The sequence below is a fragment of the Cotesia glomerata genome, linkage group LG3 (genome assembly GCF_020080835.1).
Source record: "Cotesia glomerata isolate CgM1 linkage group LG3, MPM_Cglom_v2.3, whole genome shotgun sequence".
NCBI classification, from domain to species: domain Eukaryota; kingdom Metazoa; phylum Arthropoda; class Insecta; order Hymenoptera; family Braconidae; genus Cotesia; species Cotesia glomerata.
In genome coordinates this window covers 3,006,779-3,029,027 of record NC_058160.1, presented here as the reverse complement: position 1 = coordinate 3,029,027, position 22,249 = coordinate 3,006,779, and the positions used below count along the sequence as shown (strand labels likewise).

At 28.9% G+C, this 22,249-nt stretch overlaps 1 protein-coding gene and 1 pseudogene across 3 annotated transcripts; one reads left to right on the top strand and one right to left on the bottom strand.

Moving 5' to 3' along the window:
- Window positions 1-1,243: 1,243 nt before the first annotated feature.
- LOC123262125 (odorant receptor 65a) lies at window positions 1,244-12,197 on the top strand. 3 transcript variants are annotated; one of them, XM_044724209.1, is made up of 7 exons: window positions 1,244-1,279; window positions 1,407-1,484; window positions 9,279-9,565; window positions 9,659-10,287; window positions 10,344-10,448; window positions 10,522-10,680; window positions 11,886-12,197. In XM_044724209.1, exons 3-7 carry the CDS (start codon window positions 9,340-9,342, stop codon window positions 11,943-11,945), a joined length of 1,179 nt encoding a protein of 392 aa, XP_044580144.1. In that variant the 5' UTR covers window positions 1,244-1,279; window positions 1,407-1,484; window positions 9,279-9,339; the 3' UTR covers window positions 11,946-12,197. The 3 variants fall into 3 exon arrangements, with proteins under 3 accessions (XP_044580144.1, XP_044580143.1, XP_044580146.1); XM_044724208.1 differs by having other exon boundaries at window positions 1,407-1,487; XM_044724211.1 differs by lacking the exon at window positions 1,244-1,279 and having other exon boundaries at window positions 1,375-1,487.
- On the bottom strand, window positions 12,122-22,249 carry LOC123260459 (annotated as a pseudogene).

Here is a 22,249-nt window from a genome sequence, read left to right as displayed (position 1 = left end):
TGTAAACAAATTGACTAAAATCTACAGCCCCAATTTGAATACAAGTTAACACCGAACTTTTGGTTAAATTGTACTACAATTTTACTACAACTTGAATAAAATACTTGTACTGCAAGTCTTGACGTCAAATTGCAGTGTAACTTGTAGACAACTTAAGTAAAAACGTTTGGTTTGCAACTTTTTTCATCAAGTTGGCTACAAATTTAGGCAGTAGATTGAATAAAAGTTTGAGTTAAAATGGCTATCAGGGAGGCCGCGGAAAAAAGGCGGTATGGTAGAGTCTCTAGAAATGAGTATCTTTTCGGACGCCACCCAGCGCTCAAAAGTTGAACTTTTGGAGCGAGTATAACAAAAAAGTATTTAACGCTTTAGATATGATCAGGCATGGTCATGCATACTCCATCCTGAACGTATTTAACGCTTCAGACGTAAGGTAAGAGCCCCAGTAGCTGCTCATGTACCAGGGCATGCTCACCCCATGTATTTGTATATCTATATTTGTAAATATAGATTTACAAATACATGGAGTGAGCATGTACTGGTACATAAGCAGCTACTGGGGCTTTTACTTTAGCCATGATGCAAAGGTTTTTTAATATTTACCTGATACTTGAGTTCATTGCCAAATTTACACCAATATAATAATTGTACAAACCCAGCATTTAGATACATAACAGATCTTATCAATCTTTGATTGTCGTCCGGGAAATGATTTATAAGTGAAAGTTTAAATTTAGAATTCAGCTGTGTATTTCGTTCAAATATTTTTTCTTGGGGCGCAAAAAACAATGGAATTTTTTTTTCGAGTTTTATATGAAAACATGTTAGTTAATAATTCTTATAAATTCAAAAAATTGCCAATTTTCTGCCCATCAAATGATTGGATGATTGGAAGACTTTCAATTGTAAGCTTGGAAGAAGAATGCCAGCTCGTTCGTCATTAATTTCGTCGAATCGAACGGATAGATTGCTCTCACTGGTAGTCCGCCTCTGGTTAAGGATAGAAGGATGACCAAACCAATTCCCAGGCAAGTTACCGTGTATGACAGTATGAAAAAGTCAAGAGTTTAAAAAAATATGTATTGCTTGATAATTGTCAGTACTCCTGAATCTGAAAGTTTAAATTTAGTGTACAAACAAAAAAAATTAGCTTTGTTTAAAAAAAATTCTCTTGGATTAAAAAAACTCATAAGAAAAAAGCTGATTTTATTACTTCAAGAATTTTTTTTTTTTTCGATTACATCTTTTGAAAGATGAAATTTTGAAGAAAAATATTTACGTGAGTCTAATTATTTTTTATTATGTACGAAAATTAATGTTGTGAAAAAAGCATTAACACAAGATTTTTTAAGAATTTCTACTGGGACATGTACTTGATTTACTAATTTTATTGAAATATTTTCCAGTACAGGAAATTCATAAGCTTTGAAGCACACAGTGAATGAACCAGCAAGAAAGCATCCATCGTCAGTCACGATTGCCAGGTAGTTGTAGTTCACTATGATATCTGCAAGTAACAGTAACAAATTTGAAGTTTTTCGAAATTTTTGGTTAGCCGAAAATTTTAATAACTACACAAAGATTCTTTCTTTAAGAGGATATTCTGGTCTAGAAGCTTAAATTTTAGTCATTTTTTAAACTAAGATAAAAAAAAAGGAAAATATTTTTACGATATATTTCTTTTTTTATGATGTTTATTGACTTTTTAAGAAAAAAAAAAAAAAATTGAAAAAAAATAATAAACATCAAAAATTTGTCGAATTATAAGTCAATAAAGTGAGGGTTACAGAAAAACGGTGCACCCTGGTTACCATGATTCCAGACCTTTTAGTGATCTGGAATAAAAAAATTTGAGAAATTCTCAATCAGTAAAGATGTCGCTATCGCATGGATCTGAGCTAAAAAAAAAATTCACAAAATGGCGTCGACATGAAAAAAAAAGATTTTTTAACCCCTTTTTTTTGACCTTTTTGAATTTTTTAAAAATACTGAAAATTGAAATTTTCTAAAATCCAAGGTTCACGCGATAGAGAGATATATAAAGAACATTTCCACTAAATTTCAAAGGAATCGGTGGCGTAGAACTTGAGATATCATGGTAATCACTTCAAAAAAAGTAGTTTTGAGAAAAATGCGCTTGAAGTTTGAGAAACAATTCCAGTAGAATAACTAGGATAATAATATTTAATACTCACTTTGGATTAATCAGCGATGTCACATCCACGCATTGGGCCTTCTACTTCATAAGTCATTTTCTGCGAAGTTCTTGCTGCTAACCGAGCTGTTCTGCCTTCTTTTGAAGCATCAGAAGCTTACAGTTCAGAGCGATCAATTCGAACTTCGTTAAGTCTGACAGCAATTGTATGAGCTTCAGTATACCAATGGTGGTGCCCATAAGTTCCATTATTTTTAAAATCGGTAAATAACCTTGATTAAAAATGGCAACAGCTACACAGTAAAAAATTTTTCGTCATTTTGTAGAGTGTTAAAATTTGTGCGTTGAATATTACACTCTAGTGTGTAGAATTTAATATTCTTGTGTGTTAAATCATTAAATCAACATATGAGAATTTTAAATTCTACACACTAGAGTGTAACATTCAACACACAAATTTTAACACGCTACAAAATGACGAAATATTTTTTACTGTGTAGATAGAATATAAAAATGTTTATGTTAAGTACAAAAGAATTCTTGGAAAAAACGAGTCCTCAAATCGGCAATATCTGCCGTTTATTGTGTGATTCACTCCGCTGGAATTCGAATTTTGAAAAATCCGTTTTAGGGCATATTCTCAAGAGTCTAAACTTTAAAAATATGCAATAAAAAATCGATTTTTCAAATTTCTAGACCAGAATACACCCTTAATGCATAAAAAATGAATTTTCAGTCAAACTGCCCGTGTAAAAAAAATCGTCTTAAAAAAGTCGTTAGTTTAAGATCTTAAACGTGACACAAACTAAGACTATTTTAAGACGCCAAAATAAAATTCCTAGAGCAGATTTTTGATATTTGGTTCTAAAATTTGGCATGAAAATTAATCTTTAGGCATTTTTTAGACGATTTTACGAGTTTTCAACTGCAACATTTTTGAGTGCGCTTTTTTAAATTGAATTTGAAATTGTTGAAAAATTATTATCCGACAATTTAAAGACTTATTTAAGACGTTCCGTATTAATGTTTCGGGGCTCTGTCGCTGTGAGCTTATCTTAAAATAGTCTTTAAATTTTTTTTGTTCATTTTTTTAAGACTATTTAAAGATGCTCTATAATAATTTTCTGGAGCTCTGTTGCTGTGAGCTTATCTTAAAATAGTCTAAAAATTTTTTTAAGACTATTATATGACGATTAATAATAATGTTTTGGAGCTCTGTCGCTTAGAAAAAAATCTTAAAACAGGCTTAAAAATTTTTTTCTTTGAATAGTCTTAAAATGATCTTAAAATCGTCTTAAAAAAATAAAAAAAATTTTTAAAGACTATTTTAAGATAAGTTCACAGTGACAGGGTTCCGGAACATTAAAACGGAGCGTCTTAAAAAAGACGGATAATAATTTTCCAGCAATTTCAGATTCAATTTAAAAAAAGCGTACTCAAAAATGTTGAGGTTAAAAACTCGCAAAATCGTCTAAAAAAATCTAAAAATTAATTTTCATAACAAATTTGAGAACCAAATTTCAAAAATCCGCTTTTTAATTTGGCATTTTAATTTTGCGTCTTAAAAGAGTCTTAAAATAGTCTTGATTAATGTCACGTTTAAGATCTTAAACAAACGACTTTTTTAAGACTCTTTGCAAGAAAAATTTTGGTAAAATGATTATCATACCAGATGAAAATTGCAATTTTTCAACGGCATTAAGAATCGAGTCCACAGTTTATTTAATTTTTTCCTGAATGCATACATAAAATTATTTTTTGATAATCACTCCGCTACTGGTGTAACATATTCAATAATATCACTGACAAATAGCATATTCTTAATATTTTTTATCATATAAACGATCATAGCAAGGAATATAAACATAAAAATCGCCCTATGAATCACTCGTGAAAAGGCGTTTATGAATTTGAAATGTCATTTGACTATTCCTAATCTTGGAAACCGCACAATTTACAATGAATATATTTTTATAAATAATCATTTTTATTCATCACTATAGAAAAAAATAATAATGCTTAAATTAAAGCAAACTAGAAATAAAATCTATTGAATAAAAAAATTTCTTTTAAGTTGCATTTAACGATTTTTCTTGCTTTGCTGTTACATCGCACCATTTTTCTTTAATATCTTTTCATATTATTTCAGTTAACCCTTAAATGTTTTTTTTTCTGAGTGATACTTAACCATAATATTTTATCGGCATACGTGTATCGAATAGAATACAAGGGTGAATTATTTATCGGCTATTTGGGTTTTCTAAGAAGTCCGAAACCTGAAACCTGCCATTAGCTAAATTGCGGAACAAAAATTATTCAGGTTTCTCACCAATTTCTTTTTTACTTTTCTGCACGAAGGATATAACTTTAATTGTTAATCGATAGGAGTCTTATCGTGTATAGGTAGCTTGAACGCTACTGTTTAGTTCTAAAAAGACTTCGATAGGTTTATTTGACTTTAAGTGGAAAAGCATAAAAAAAAATCCGAAGCGATAAACCTTGAATAAACATTAAACGTTGGTATATTTTTTTCTACATAACGACGATGAAGAAAACTCCGATAGAGACTCACAATAAGACTTTGTCTATCAGTCTATGGCTCGGAAAGTAATGGAAAAAATAAACTAATCACTGAATACTATTATATACACTTCTCACAAAAATTAAAATAAAATAATCCAAATTTTCGGGAGTTTTTCAACAGGCTGTAACTTGAAGAAAAATGGTCGTACAACAAATAAAAAAAAAAGTAAATTGTAGCTCCAAGTGTTTAGTTTTTGGATCTGAGTTCGAAAATTTTTTGTTAAATTTTTTTTTGAGTAATCTTAAGAAAATAACCGAGAAAAAAAATTTTCGAAATTTTTTTTTTTTTTTTTTTTTTTAGTCAACGGACTTGGAAAAAAGTTTTGTCTTTGATTATCAATATCTCAGCAACCAATAATTGCACAGAAAATTCAAGGTGGGTATCGAAAACTTGAATAAATTCTCTACAAAGATGGGCTATTGATTTAGAAAAAAAATTTTTTTTTCAATCATTACATGAATGTTAAAAAATTTTTGAAATTTTTTTTTTTTTTTTTTTTTTTTTTTTTTTAATTAATTTACCAAGTCACTGATGCAAAATTGAGAAAAATGAAAAAAAAAATTGGTTGCCTGTAAAGTCGGTTTACGGACGATGGTTTTACGTGATAACGTCATAAAGAAACATTGATGAAAAATTGCATACTGTTATGAATTAAATTGAATTATTTTCACTGATTTATCATCATTTTGTTTAATACCAAGAAGGATTTAATTGAAAATTACAATTTGTTCGACAAATTAACATTTATTTACACTCGTTAATTCAAATATTTTATTTTATTTTATTATTTTATTAATTTAACGTTTATAATTATTATTACTTTACTTATTTGTAATTAATATTAATTATTAATATAATTATTATATTAATAATATTATATTAATTATATTATTATATTATAATTATATTATAATATATTATTATTATATTATATCATTATATTATATTTATTAGTAATAATTTGATATAATTAATATAATTTAACATAAATATTTTTTAAAACTGGTTAAAAACATTAATTTTTAATTTTCAAATGTTATTTACAATTTTTGCTAATTTAATGCTCTGACGTCACGCGAGAAGAAAGGTAAATGTGTCACAAGTCAACGTTTAGGCCGATCGTGCTTCTCTATCGCTTATTCCGCGCTCTCGCTTATTTATCGATTTATAAGACGTTATCACGTCGAAAAAAAAATTTTTTTTATTTTAATAAAAATTATGACCTTTTCAGAGCAAAACTCTTGCTCCTTTAATTTTTTTTAAATTTCAATTGAGTGGGACAAGAAATCGGTTGGCTGAATCAAATTGAAATTTTATAGGATTTTTGTGGGTGCACGGAAAGAAAATTATGAGAACTACACGGAGAGAAATTTATAGGAACCTTTCCAAAAATTATGGGAATGGTTCCTATAATAAAATGATCATTATAGGTATCAATCCTATACTCATAGGAACCATACCCATAGCTTATTGGAAACATTCCTACATAATAATGGAATAGCTTCAATATATTATGCGAATGGTTCCTATAATATTATAGGAATATTTCCTATAATATTAGAGGAATGGTCCCTATAATATTATAGGAATGGTTCCTATAATATTATGGCAATGACGCACATAATAATAGAAAAATGTTTATGTTCATAATAATGAAGTAATCACATCAAAAATATAAAGTAATTATTATATATTTTTTTGCAAATAAATTTTTTTTTTGTAAATAAAAATTGATCTTTCACTAGAGTGAAAAAATTTCTTTTTCATAATTTTTATTTACGTGTGTACTTAATCTTAAATTGTTTATTCCAACTCAGTTATTATTGTGTTAGATAATATTGAAAAATATTGTAGCAATTCTAAAGTTTCTCTAATAAAAGGGATATTTTCTCGCTATACAATTAGAGGAGCAAAGTAGAAATGGAAATTCATTGTTTATTTTTACAATTTCATTTTATTTTTAAAACAAATTATGAATTTACAATACATACGTTTAATATTTATTAAATCCACCTTTTGGATGTGTAACTTTTATTATTTATATGAACAATATTACTTATTTTACATATTTCAAGTGATGTTATTGGGAAGCAAGTAAAATTATCGAAATTACTAATAATTTCAAATGCTTCAAAGTGGTCATCGAAGTCACAAATAACTTGAGTTGTAATGATAAATATCTCAATATTATTAGGCATCATCACTATAATATTATGGGAATGGTTCCCATAATATTATAGGAATGGTTCCTATAATATTATAGAAACTATTCCTATATATTATGGAAACCATTCCTATATATTATGGGAATCATGCCGATATTACAGTTATAATAATAGGTATCGTTCCTATAATTATAGGAACCATTCCCATAATTATAGTGACATTTCCCAAAGATTATGGGTACAATTCCCATAATTTAAGTAATCACTCCTAAAATTGTATAGGAAAACATTTCATTAAAATTATAGGAATGATTTCCATATTTTTCTCTCCGTGTATTCCTATACTATTATAGGAATTATTTCTATACCAATATTGGAGTCATTCCTGCAATAAAAAAAAAATAAATTAAAATAGGTATTTCTTTTAACGACACAATTTCGGATCGATTCCGAAATAATTCCAGATTAATTTTTCTTTCGACAGGATAAAAAAATCTGAATTTTGCAAGTTATTCAGATTATTAAAAAATTATAATTAACAAGAAATTGATACGTAAAAACAATCAAAATTTTGGAAAATAAAAATTTTCAAAAAAATCAAATAAAAAAAATTCGAAAAAACTTTGAACTGATTCCGCACGAAGATTTTATCTTTAGATTCCCATAATGGTATAGGAATGATGCTTATAATATTTTAGAAATCATTCCTATACCATTATGAGAATAGTTATCATATTGATATAGAAACCATTACTATATCATTATGGGAATATTTCCCATAATATTATGGGAATCATTCCCATACACTGATAGAAAAATTTGTTTATATTTAATAAACTTTATTAACTGTTAATAAATGATTTTTTAACATCATAGGATTTAATAAATATTTATTAACAGTTAATAAATTATTTATTAAATGTTAATAAATATTCGTTAACTGTTAACAAATATTTATTATCAGTTAATAAGTGATTATTAAGTACAGTTTATTAACAAATATTTATTTAAAATAAAAAGCAAAAATAGCAATTTTTTTTGACACTTTTTATAACCCTACAGCTAGAATACGTGATAATAATTAAATTCACTAAATAAATTAACGTTTTTAATATTTAAAAATATAAAAGATAATTATGAGCTGTGATAGAATTTGGTATTTTACAATAAACTTTATTATAATGTAATATAATTAATGCAAATAATTTATAAAGATGATTTTTGTTTATAAGCAATCTTCAAATCATATGACATTGCAAGCGAAACAAATTCACTCAACAAAATATTTATTAATTGTTAATAAATATTTGTTAACTATTAATAAATACTTATTAACTATTAATAAATGTACTTTCCTCCTAAATAAATATTTATTGAATGTTAAAAAATATTTATTAAAATTTAATAAATTAAATAATTGTCTTCAAATAAATTAAATTATCAATAGTTAATAAATCCTTCTATCAGTGTAATAATGTAGGAATGGTTCCTATAATTGTATAGGATAATTATAGAAACCATTCCTACACCATTATAGGAACAATTACCATCGTTATGGGAACTGTTCCCATAATTCTAGGAAATTTTCTTATAATTATGGGAACAGTTCCTATAATTGTCTCGGAACAGTTTCTATAATTGCCTGGGAGCTGTTCCTATCAAATTATGGGTATAGTTCCCACATTTTTCTTTCCGTGTATATTAAACTGTTAAAGGGCACACTTAATATTAGTGGTTTCCTCGATATTTTTGATTAGGCGCTTGATTTTTCAAAAAACTTCGAAAAGCGCTTCTTTGGTTGCTTTTTTGAATTCATGTAATGACTGAAAAAAATATTTTTTTCAAAAAATTAATAGCCTACCTACGAAGAGGATTCATTCCAGTTTTCGAAACTTACCTTGAATTTTTTGTGCAATTATTGGTTGCTGAGTTATTGATAATCAAAGACAAAATGATCCTTTTCTATTCAAACACTAATATCTCCGCGAAAAATACTCTCATCGAGTTCTCTTCAAAAACAAATTGAAGCTGAATAAGAAAGTTATCCGGTCTATTTAGAGGTTAAGTCAAAAAATTTTTTTCCAAGTCCGTAGACTAAAAAGAAAAAACAAAAAAATTTCGAAAATTTTTTTTCTCGGTAGTTTTCTTGAGGTTACTCGAAAAAAAAATTTCAAAAAACACTTTTGGAACTTATATCCAAAAACTAAACACTTGGAGCTATAATTTACTTTCTTTTTTTATTTGCTGTACAACCATTTTTCTTCAAGTTATAGCCTGTTGAGAATCCCCCAAAAATTTGGATTTTTTTCTTTCTCCCTTAATTTTTGTGAGAAATGTATAACGGTACTTATTTTGATGTAAATCTTCGGTAAAGGTGTCTCGGGCTAATAGATCCTTCATCGCAGTCACTGTCAGGATACTTGAAAGGACTCACGATGAGGGTAGTAAACTGGATCACCACTATATTGGTAGTAGTACTGAGTACCGCAGACTTTTTCTGCAACATGGACAACATTCAAGAAGTTTCCTATAATTTTGGGTACATACTTCCAATGATAGCTACCATTTTAAAGACTCTGGTAATCCACAGGAATCAGGAGGCCTTCCATGAGCTTATCGATAAGGTCCATGGTCCCATCAAAAAGCTTAAGTACTCATCTGGCAAGTACAATGATCTTGTTATTAACTTTTAATAAATATTAACAAATTTATCTATCAGTGTAAATAATGAATGATAACTATTAACACCCACAGATTTAGGAATAATAACCGAGATCCAGGTAGCGATGACCTACCAAAATTTTGATTTCTCGATGTTTATATTAGCAATTACGTCTGTTAGTTTGTCTTGCTTGTTACCGATAAAAACAATTTTGAGAACGCGAATCCTGCCGATCCGGGCTACTTTTCCCTTCGACGAGACACCATCCCCCCTGTTTGAAATAATCTACGCGATCGAATACTACAGTCTGGTTACCAATAACTTGTGGGTCCTGATCCATGATCCTGCAGTCATGGGACTGATCAGGTGGATAAACATCCAGCTAGTGGTGCTCCAGTCAAACTTCCGTCACTGTAACAATTTTGACACACCCCGCGCCACTTTTTCGATGTCCAATGAAAATTACGAAATCGCCTTGAACTACAAGTACTTTAAGACAACTGAAAAGCAACGAGAAATCCATGCCTTCATTCCTTTCACTGAAGATGAGGTACGCGTCGACCAAGACTCATTCATCAAGAGGTTCAAGCTGTGCGTATTCCACCATCGTAGGATAATAGACGTAATTGATGCATACAACAATCTTTTCAGTCTGGTTTTCTTCGCCCAAATAGCCTCTGATTGCATGCTAACTTGCATTGGTCTTTTTCAAATGGCGCTGGTTAGTCAGGTAACTATCGTACTAATCCAGTTTATTTAATTTTTAATGTATTATAGGGTCTCAAGAAAGGTAGAAACATCTTTAGAGATTTGATAATGCTTCTCAGTGGGCTTTGTCACCTGCTCTACTGGTCTATTTATGGGGATTTTCTTATCAAAGAGGTTTATACTTTCATTACTAAACTAGAGGGTTCATTTCGGTGGCCGTCATAGAAGTGGGATTTTACTGTTACAGCATGACGCCTTGCAGAGAAGCATTTACGATTGTGGATGGGAAAATCATTTTAAAACAAATGACAAACAAGTAATTATCATAGGATTATTACAAGGACTTACGCCGATGGTTATGACCGCGGGTTACTTTTTCATTTTTTCCATGGAAACTTACTTGTCGGTAACTATAATTTCAAATTGATCATTGTAGTATCCGTAAAAAAATTTTTTGTTATACTCGCTCCAAAAGTTCAACTTTTGAGTGCTGGGTGGCGTCCGAAAAAATACTCATTTCTAAAGACTCTACCATACGGCCTTTTTTCCGCGGCCTAGGCCGCAAAGTTTACTTCTCCTTTTTTTTCCGTACTGTCCTTGTGCAATCGGATGAAATTTAGAACGAAATAAATCAAATTCTAGTGTACCGACCGATGGATTTTGAGTAAATTTTTAAACTTAGTTACTATTGAGTGGCGCTAATTATTTCTCTGCTGGCAATTAATTACGAAGCGGACCTAATGTTAATGAAATAACAACCACGTCATAAATAAATATTAATAAAAAGATAATAAATATAAAATTAAGTTTTTTGGCTTTTGTGAAACTTCATAAAATTTGAATATGTCATTATTTGCCTCCCATCCCTCAAAAGTTAAACTTATGGAGCGATAATAACAAAAAATATTGTATGTCATTTGGCCACTAAGTGGTGATTTTGACAACGACGATTTTACGATATTCGCTTTAAAGTTTGTGACGCGAATGTACGAAAACGAGCGTAAATTTCCGTCCTCGGCTTTGCCTCGGACTTTAAAATTGCGCCCGTTTTCGTACATTCCCGCCACGAACCTTAAGCTCATATCGCAACATCGTCGTTGTCATAAAACCGTTACTTTGCGGCCATATGACATAAATTACTATTCTATTCATGGCTTGATGTGATCTGATCTAAATGGTTTTTAAATCAGGACATATCACGTCATTTAAGAACACATAAAAAAGGAATATCTCTGCATATTACACCATATATAGCCTCAGCCATATATATTCATAAAAATTTTGATGTCATATATGAGCATATCAGGCTATATCAGGAAATTTGTCCACGGAAACTAGCTTATCCAACATTAATTTTAAGTTTAATCAACTATTAAACCTATTATTAATTAATACGACTTGTTAATTGACGTGCAAATTTCTAGAAAGAATAAATAACTGAAAAATTATCATGTCTGTTTATTCTCATATTTAGCCTGATATGAACATATTAGGTCATATATAGCCATAATAAATTATTTTACGAGCAGGCTTGCTAATGAATGGCTAGAGCTGTACGAGCTTTCTAACATACGTATGAGCCTCTGGTGAAGTAACAAAATTTTTTTTCAGATAATACAAAAGTCTTATTCATACTTTGCTATCCTCAATACTATGATGACTGAGGAGTAAAAAATGTGACATCAATATGAATCAACATTGTTTTTCTTATTCAGTACTGACATGAATATTAATCAACATTGTTATTCTCATGTATGTACTAGTACTGCATAGCACCGAATCACAGTGTAATTATTTATCATAGACTTTTTCAAACTATCAATGTTAAAATATTCAACTAGTGGTAATTAATATTAATAATTTTATTTATTTCAAAGTCTTTAACACCAGAAAAAAGTTTTCTTTCTTACAAATGACTAACAATGCTTAGTTCTAAACTATTAATGACTAAAAAAATTAGTTTTAACTATATCATCATCCATATTTTGTTTTTATTGTCGTCAGTTACTGACAAAAGCGCATGTATATGTTATACATTAATTTCTTAGTATCATGCAATCAGTTGTTCTCAGATACAGTAGTCAGAAACACAAATACCGAGTAAGATGTTTTAGGAATCTATGAGAAATTGAGCTGTAAATTTTCAGTAATTACATAAAAAAAAATAGTAAATATTATTGGTTACAATACCGAAAGAAAGGTTTCCATTGAAAGAATAAAGATACCACCAGCTTTAACTTCCATCGGCTGCATAGCTCTGATCATCGCGGTTGTAACCAAATTTTTGATACCCCTGTCGTATTTATCTTCCCAACCAGACATTCATTGGCTTGTTGTTAGGTCATTTATCTATGAAAATTTCAAGCATATTTTTTAACAATTTATTGTTTAATTTATTTTTCGTTTTCAAAAGCAGTTTATTTTACAAAGTAACTTTAATTATTTAAATTTGTAAAATTAAAGAGACTGATGTAAACATGTTTTAATATTTACCTGATACTTGAGTTCATTGCCAAATCCACACCAATATAATAATTGTACAAACCCAGCGATTAGATACATAATAGATCTTATCAATCTTTGATTGTCGTTCGGGAACTGATTCAAATGAAAGCTTGAATTTAGAATTCAGCTGTGTATTTTTAGTTCAAATGTTTTTTTCGTAGGGGCGCAAAAAAATTGGAAAATTTTTTTTCGAGTCCCGAGTAAAAATGAAATTATTATTTTTTACGGAAAAATAATAAATTTCGTTGGACCGCCGCACAGAGCGAAAAAAAAATCTTAATTTCCAAAATATAGCTTCTAAAAGCTGTAAATTTGGTAAGAATCTTTTATTTGTCATGTAGAGATCATCTCAAAACGGATTTCAATAAATTCTACTTCCGACAGGGATTGCGGGGCTGGGTGTTAGAATTTCAAATTTCCATTTTCAAACTGTAACTTTTACAAACTCGAAATTAGGTCGGAATCTTTCATTTGTCATGAAGAGATCATCTCAAAATGGATTCCAAAAAATTCTACTTCCGATAGGGATTGCGGGGGTGGGTATTAAAATCTAAAATTTTAATTTCCAAACTGTAACTGCTGCAGATTCTAAATTTGGTAAGAATCTTCGTGTACGATGTCAAGTTCAACTGAAAATGGATTTTCTCGAATTCTAACCCCAAAAGGGATTGTGGGGGCGTTAACAATGAAAATTTCTTATTTCCAATCGATAGTTTTTATAGACTCGAAGTTTTGTTGGAATCTTTTATTTATAATGTAAAAATCATCTCGAATAGGATCTTACGAAGTTTCTCCCCCACATAGGAGTGCGGGAATGATAATTGTCAAAAAATTCATATTCTTCAAATACAGTTCCTACAAATATAAAATTTGATAGAATCTCAAGAGAAACAGACAAATACCGGGATGGCCTCCAAGGTCAACGGATTTAAATATTTTTCTTACTTAATAGTGATATTTTTTTACAACAATCGTCTCTTTGGCAGCGGCAAAAAAGTCATTGTAAAGTTTCCAAAATTTAACATTACATATAGCTATTCAGTTAACGGACTAAGAATTTTACATACATTTTATTTTTGCTGATCACATAATCGATGAATTGTTCTCATTACGGGATTGCGAAAATGTAACAGATTAAAAGCATTGCATTTTATAAACACTGAGATATAGAAAAGAAATTTGAGATATAGAATATATGAAAAAAAATAAATAAAAATAAAACATAAAATTTAATTTATTTCCTTTTCAATTCGCCCAGCGAAGCGAGCGGGAAACCTCTAGTACTTACCATAAATGCAAGATAACCATTTAAGCACATCAAAAAACTGCTGACTTCAAGTTGGACCAAGAGACTGGTAGTGAAAACACTGTTTAATTGATGAATTATTTGAATCAATCTCTTGTGGTGTTTTATGCAAGTTTTGAACCGCCAATTGAAGCAATCGTCAATACTGTCAACTTCTTTCTCTTCGGAGGCTATGAAATTATGTATTTCCACGTCTTCGTCATCAACTTTTAGTATGCTAAAGTTTTTGATCCTGTCGTAAGTGGATTTTGATACATTCAATGATCCAATAAGCGTGATATCGCTGTTGCAATGCCTGTAATTGGATGATAAGACTTTCAATTGGACAATCGTCCACCTCATCAGTCCCCAGCTGAGAAACTCTAAAGCGACAATGGTCACCAGTCCAAATGTTATGTTGTAGGCTTGGATGAAGAACGCCAGCTTGTACGTCATTGATTTCGTCGAATCGAACGGGTAGATTGCTCTCACTGGTAATCCGCCCCGCATGAAAAAGCTATATATCCTTCATCATATACAAAAAATTATATTTTACATATATAAACATATATGTGATTATATAAGGACCCATATGCAAAATTTTGCCGTTTCATATATACAATAATGATATATGTAGTATTATGTATTGATGTTATACTCATAACATATATTTCAATTATATTTTCAGCTATAAATGATTAAATATATTGTACATATTATAATCAATACTATATTATAAATAGTATAAGAACAATATATTTTTCAGTATAATTTAAAATATACTTTAAATTATATGTTCAATATAATTTTAATATTGGCATTGGTACCAAAATTACAATAAAATGCTGAGGCCAAATAATTCTCTGAAAAAAAGTTATAAAAAAAAAGAAAATATTTCGTGATGTGTTACTAATTTACTGAAATTCAGATTTGCTTCGACCGTAAACTCGATTGATCAAGTTGCTCTTGAAACTTAAGATATACGAAAAACTATTAATTTTTTTTTTTTTTTTGATTAATCTTTCCGTTTTGAGCTATTTCGACATATCATAAATATCTGGTATTATACCCGCATGGAAAAATATATATGCGAAAAATATATGCAAATATATATTTTCACATATATGTTTTTTGCGCTAAATATATGTCCGTATATATGTTCACATATATGCGTAGATATATGTTCACATATATGCGTAGATATATGTTCTCATATATGCGTGCATATAAATGCAATATATATGTCTAGAGATACACAGAAAATAATTTAACTTCAATTAAGAAAATAATTTTGAAGAATTTAACTTTCTTGATTTGAGTAAAAAAATTCTCAAACTTAGAATTTTTTTTTTCAGTGTATGCTTACATATATGTCTACATATATGTAAGCATGTATCTCTGCATATATGTCAGCATCTATGTGAAAAATATATGTTAACATATTTTTTTTTGCGTAAATATATGCGGCATATATATTATATATGCGACATATATATTTCTCCATGCGGGATGTATGGTATTTTATAATAAAATAATATATATTGCCATATAATTGAAATTTTATAAATGAAAGTATACAGTAATAATCTATCTCAACATATATTTTACGAACAATATATTTATCTATTATATAGTTTCCTATCTAAGTAATTTTTATATAATAATAGTATATTTTATAACATATACTAAGTAATATACGGCACTAATATATTTGAACTTATATTGAATCAAATATATCTTCATTATATTAACAAAACATTTATTATTTCATATATATAATTTTGCCGTTGTATATGATCACATATTCCCCATATAACTTTCCATATATGTTCAGCCATATATAGTTTTTTCATGCGGGGCCTCTGGTTAAGGGTAGAAGGATGATTAAACCAATTCCCAGGCAAGTTACCGTGTATGACAATATAAAAAAGTCGAGAGTTTCAAAAAATATGTATTGCTTGATAATTGTCAGTACTCCTGAATCTGAAAGTTTAAATTTAGTGAACAAAGAAAAAAAATTAGCCTTGTTTAAAAAAAATACTCTTGGATTAAAAAAACTCATAAGAAAAAAAGCTGATTTTATTACTTCAAGAATTTTTTCTTGGTTTCTGAATTCTTGTGAAAAAAAGCATTACCACAAGATTTTTTGAGAATTTCCATTGGACGTGTACTTGATTTACTAATTCTATGAAAATTTTTTCCAGTCACACCGTGAATGAACCGGCAAGAAAACATCCATCATCAGCCACGATTATCAGGTCGTTGTAGTTCACTATGATATCTGCGAGTACTGTTAGAAAGTGAAAAATCAGAATCGTCGGATTGAATATTGTCCTAAATGCACTCATGAATTTTTGAACAATCGTTGCTGATGAATCAAATGTCCAAATTCCAAATAATCTAATAAATTGTAAAAGTTCAAAAATTATTTAATAACAGTAATAAATTTGACACGAAAAATTTTAGACAAATAAACTTAACACGAAAAATTTTAGACAAAGTATCAAATTATCTTAAATTTAAATTAATCGAACATTGAACTCTTGTATTTTTTGATGCAAAGTTACCTGATGCAATAAATGCATTTGTCCAAGTACTTGCGATGTATTTCGATTGGTCTTTTATTCATCGTCGCTAGTTGTGAATTTTTTTTCCCAGAAGATTTGGAATACCGAAAAAAGAAACGAATATGAAGTACAAATTAGCAATTTATTTAAATGTTGTAATTTTACCTAGCACTATTACTTACGCAGGCTTTTTTTTTCTTCGAAATCAATTGCTTTCGATGAATAATAAATATCGATTTATATAAACCGCTTATGAATATTTGATAGGGTAATTTTTGCCAGACTTTGTTGCAAGGAGCTTCGGAAAAAAAAGTGGGGTGATTTTCTTACCAATTTTTATCGTCAGTCAACGATAAGCTCTCAGAGACTTCGCTTTGTAAGCTTTTTTTCTTCTTTGCATTCACAATGAAGACATATTGTAACAATAACATACTACAACAATTATTGAAAGGCTTAAAGACTTTTTCATTTTATTTCCAGATTTTTTAATGTTGTTTTAATTAAAAAATTTCTTCAGCAGAATTTCTTTCTACTAATTTTAATGTTTTTTTTTTTTTTTTTTAATCAAGTTACACTGATTACGAAAATCATCGATGGATGTTATGAAATAATAAAGTACTTATTTTTTGACATGACGCTCAAAAATCAACATTTGATGATAATTTTATAGTTTTTCTGGTCACAAAGTTAAAATTTGTAAAAAAGAGGTGTTTTTGTCTAATTTTAAATAATTAAATTTTTTCAAAGTCAATTTTAGAAATTTAAAACTATCCAGGATCTCAAAGGAGCAAATCATTTGTTATCAAAAATATAGTCATGAGTCATGAGTAATGATTTTCCGTCAAATAAATTAAAATTTCAGCATCGGAGAATAAAAGATAAACATTTTTATTACCAAACCAGATGAGAATGAATTATAAAAAGTAAAAAATTTTCAATAACTTATAAAATTAGTTTATAAATATAGGTATGTATGGAGGTAATAATTATAAAGTTACAAAAATTTATGTATTAGCATTAATTTATTTCTTCAACCAATCATGTAAGTCGAACCTAATTTGGTATCATAGTCAAGAAGAATATCATCACTGAGTACGATTTTTTGACGATCTGAAGAAAAATATAAAACTTTGGTAAATAAATTATGAAAGGAATAGTATAATGAGTTTAAACAATAAATTTTTTTATTTACTTCCAGGAATGTTGGCATAGTGAATTGGAAAAGACCAATAGCATTAAGTTCAATCGGTCGCAATGTTTGTGCCATTGAAATAGTCAAAGAATTTTTAATATTGTTAGAAAGTGAATTTTCCCATCCGCACAACCATAGGCTTTCTGTTAATGAATCGGCCTGGAAGAAATTTTTATTTTTAAATTGATTTGATTTTATTTTTTGAATAACTAATAAATTTTGTAAATTAAAAGTTACGCCTTCAGCGTCCCCATAACCAAACTCTTAAATATATTTGCGTTTTTGGAATTAATATTTACATAAACTTCAAGCTTGAATATTATTGAATTAATAGTTTGATTAAGAAGTTGATTGTAATATAAATAACTTACCGTGAAAATCAATTCGTTACCGAACCAACACCAAATAAATAATTGTGCGAACGCTACTACCAAGCCAGCTATGAATTTGATAATATATGAGCCTTCATTCATGTGCTGCAGTAAATAGAAAGAGGCGATAAATATTTTTCGATTATCAACCACTCTGTGACGCTTCACATCATGATGCGTGCAGAAATTATTATTTAATTTTAAGATATTTGTGTATGATAAATCATATACTTTTTCGATTGGACAAAAGTTTCTGTTTTGAGTATTAATTTGGCAATCTGTTCATACTTCATTAGTAAAAATTATCCTTTATTATAATGTTCTTTAGAAATATTGGACGATAATATATGACTAATTGTCATTACTCCAGTTAGTATAAAAAATTCAAAGTGATAGACAATATTAATTCTTCATAAGAAAAGAGATTCAAAAGTATTGAAAATACTTTTTTGTTATACTCGTTTCAAAAGTTTAACTTTTGAGCGCTGGGTGGCGTCCGAAAAGATACTCATTTCTAGAGATTCTACCATACCACCTTTTTTCCGCGGACTAGGCCGCAAAGTTTACTTCCCTCTTTTTTCCGTACTGTCCTTGTGCAATCGGATGAAATTTAGAACGAAATAAATCAAATTCTAGTGTACTGACCGATGGATTTTGAGTAAATTTTAAACTTAGTTACTATTGAGTGGCGCTAATTCTTTCTTTGCTGGCAGTTTATTACGAAGCGGACCTAATGTTAATAAAATAACAACCACGTTATAAATAAATATTAATAAAAAGATAATTAATATAAAATTAAGTTTTTTTGCTCTTGTAAAACTTCATAAAATTTGAGTATGTCATTATTTGCCTCCTATCCCTCAAAAGTTAAATTTATGGAGCGATAATAACAAAAAATATTGTATGTCATTTGGCCACTAAGTGGTGATTTTGATAACGACGATTTTACGATATTCGCTTTAAAGTTTGTGACGCGAATGTACGAAAACGAGCGTAAATTTCCGCCCTCGGCTTCGCCTCGGACGTTAAAATTAAGCTCATTTTCGTACATTCCCGCCACGAACTTTAAGCTCATATTGCAACATCGTCGTTGTCAGAAAATCGCCACTTTGCGGCCATATGACATAAATTACTATTTCATCCAAGTCTTAGAAGAATTCAAATTTTGTTATTTGCAACACTTTTTAATTCGTTCTTTAATCAGAGTAGTTAGTTTTTTGAAATGAAAACTGGGTTGCAAATTTAATACTCAGAACAAAAAATCATTTTTTTCTAATAGCACCGATACTTTTTTAAACTAATGACAAAACTCGTTAAAAACAATGTTAATGTCAATAACGAACCAAAATCAGTTGAATCCCATTCATGCAAATCATACTTGTACTTGAAACAACTTGGATCAGCATACAATAACTGAGCGTGCTGCAAAGGTTATTGGTAATTTCTATGAGTTTTTGATGCTGCTTTATGCATAATTTGAACCTCTCGGTAAAGCAATCAAGAGTGTTATCATTTTTGTTAGTATGTTCTGCTTCAAATGGTATAAAAGTTTTGATTTTTGTACCCGTATGTTCATCTGTACTGGACACACCTAGCTTGTTGAAAGACTTTGTATTGGTTAATAAAGACTTCCGATACAAAGTGCTGTCACATTTTTGGTAGTTTGATGATAACACTTTTAGCAGAACTGTTGACCATCTTACAAAAGAAACTCCCAAAATATCAATTCCCAATATTGTCATCACGCTGCATTCTATACAGTATGAGTGATAGAAGTACATGATTTGGTGAATTGGGGATTCGGATGTGTCAAAGGGATACGTTGCTCGCAGAGGTAATCCGGTTTCTGTTTTACGACCGGCCATGATTCTTGATAGAGCCAGCAGTGATAGAACCGAAAAAAAATATTTTAGAGTTGTATTTTCTTGTCGGGCTGTAGAAGTTAGTAATTCGTGAACCCCTGCGTCTGAAAAGGGTAATGATTAGTTATTAGTGAGTTACACAGTTAAAAATTTTTCGTCATTGTGTAAAGTGTAAAAATTTTTGTGTAGAATATTACACTCTAGTGTGTAGAATTTTACATTCTCATGTGTTGATTTAACACACTAGAATGTAGAATTAACATAAGTTTGTGTAAAAACAGTCAGTAACGCCTCATAATCTCATTTTTCACAATAAAATTGATTGAAATAAAATATAAAAAGCAAAATAATAAAAAACTGAAAACTCTGTTATAGTTAAGTGGCGCCATAACTCTAAGGTGAGGAAAAAAAATACTATAATAAAATATATAGATAGATATACAAAAAAATCCACAGTCATATATTAGTTTTTTATAAATAATAATTTAACGACAGTGAATTGAACGCTCATATTAATTGAGAAAGTCCGTCGTGTGTTACTTGAGATAATAAAAAAAAAAATTATTCTGGTACGATCATTTTTTCGACCAATTTCCCTGCCACCTACACCCATCCATACACGGACGTTCAGAAAAGATTATGTTTAATGTTATTATTTACTATGTTAAACAAAAAAATTGTTATTGAAATATATTTTATGTGCCTGACAAATTATTTGACTTGATGTAAGTGTACTCATATTAACCTATAAGTGCGATATAAATAACAAAAAATCAATTTCAGTTTCGAAAAAACTGCTTTTTTTGAAATGTCGAGAGTAGAGCACAACCTCAACGCTTTGCTTATGAGGCGTGCAATTGAGTTTTTATCAGGTATCGACAATTTGAGTTCCAAAAATGTTATTTTTATTATTTTCATGATGGTGTACGGAAAATAAGTTCAGTTTAAATTACAGAAAAAATTGGTGAGTTAACAGTTTTTATCTTGTTAAGATATAATTTTCAAATTTATATTTTGAGGAATATAATTTTTACAATTAAAAATCTTTAAAACTGAAATTGTAAATTTTATGTTAAAAAAAATGGAAATCTTACATTGTAAAAACTTTAAAATCAGTCTATAGAAAAATTTTTAATTTACATGAGAAAAGTTCATTGTAAAAACTGTATAAAATGATTTATATCCAATGCTATATTTTTTTCGTGTGCTTATACGTAAAATGTAAACTTTAAAGACAATAAAAATTTTCGCTTACCATTTGATTGTTGTATCACATCAAGTAGAGAATAAATCTCATCAATGAGATTCATTATTTGATCATACTGAACAAAATAACAGCAAGATTTCGAAAACGACATACCGGTACCAAATATGAAACACATATCATTAGTAACAATCGTCAAATCATTGTAATTTTCAACAATGTCTCCTATCACGCTTGTAAATAACAACGAAAATAACGTGAAATTTCCCACTCGAAAAATGGGATTTAATATTTTAAGTATTATTGGTGCGGTATTTTTAGCCGGCCAAACGCCAGAAAATCTAAAATTTCGAAAATTTTTTATATTTGCAGTCAAAAAAATATCAATATCGTGTAAAAAAAAAATATTCTCAACCTTACGATCTTTTCACAAATGTTAATAACTTTGCGATGCATTTTTACCACCAAAAATATCAATCAGATTATTTTCATAAAAGTATCAAAATAAACTTTTAATTTTTCTAGCAAGTCATTCGTTCTCAAAAGAATATACAATTTATTGCAATGTAAAAATAGATATCATGAAATGATTCAATTTCAGTATATTTCCTACAGAAAAATAAACTTTTGATATATTATTAACCTACCGTGCAATTATGAAAACAGAAACAAATTACCTTTAAGTGTATAAGCTGAAGCTTTACTTCAGAGAAATAAAGCTCTACCTAATATTTTATAGATTTAGACTATAATTACCTATCGCTTGCGTGGTGTCAAAAATAAGCTCGCGAGGGATGGATAATTTTTTTTCATTTTATTCAGAACTATCCGCAGCAATCAAGTGTGTTTTGTTCAATACTACTATCTATTTCTAGTTCTTTTTTTATTCTCTTTTTTTTCTTTCTTCTCTTCATAAGTAAATGACATTATAAGTAGTGCAAAAATCGGTTATTTTAAATGAAAAAATGCAATTTCCAAAAATTTAATCA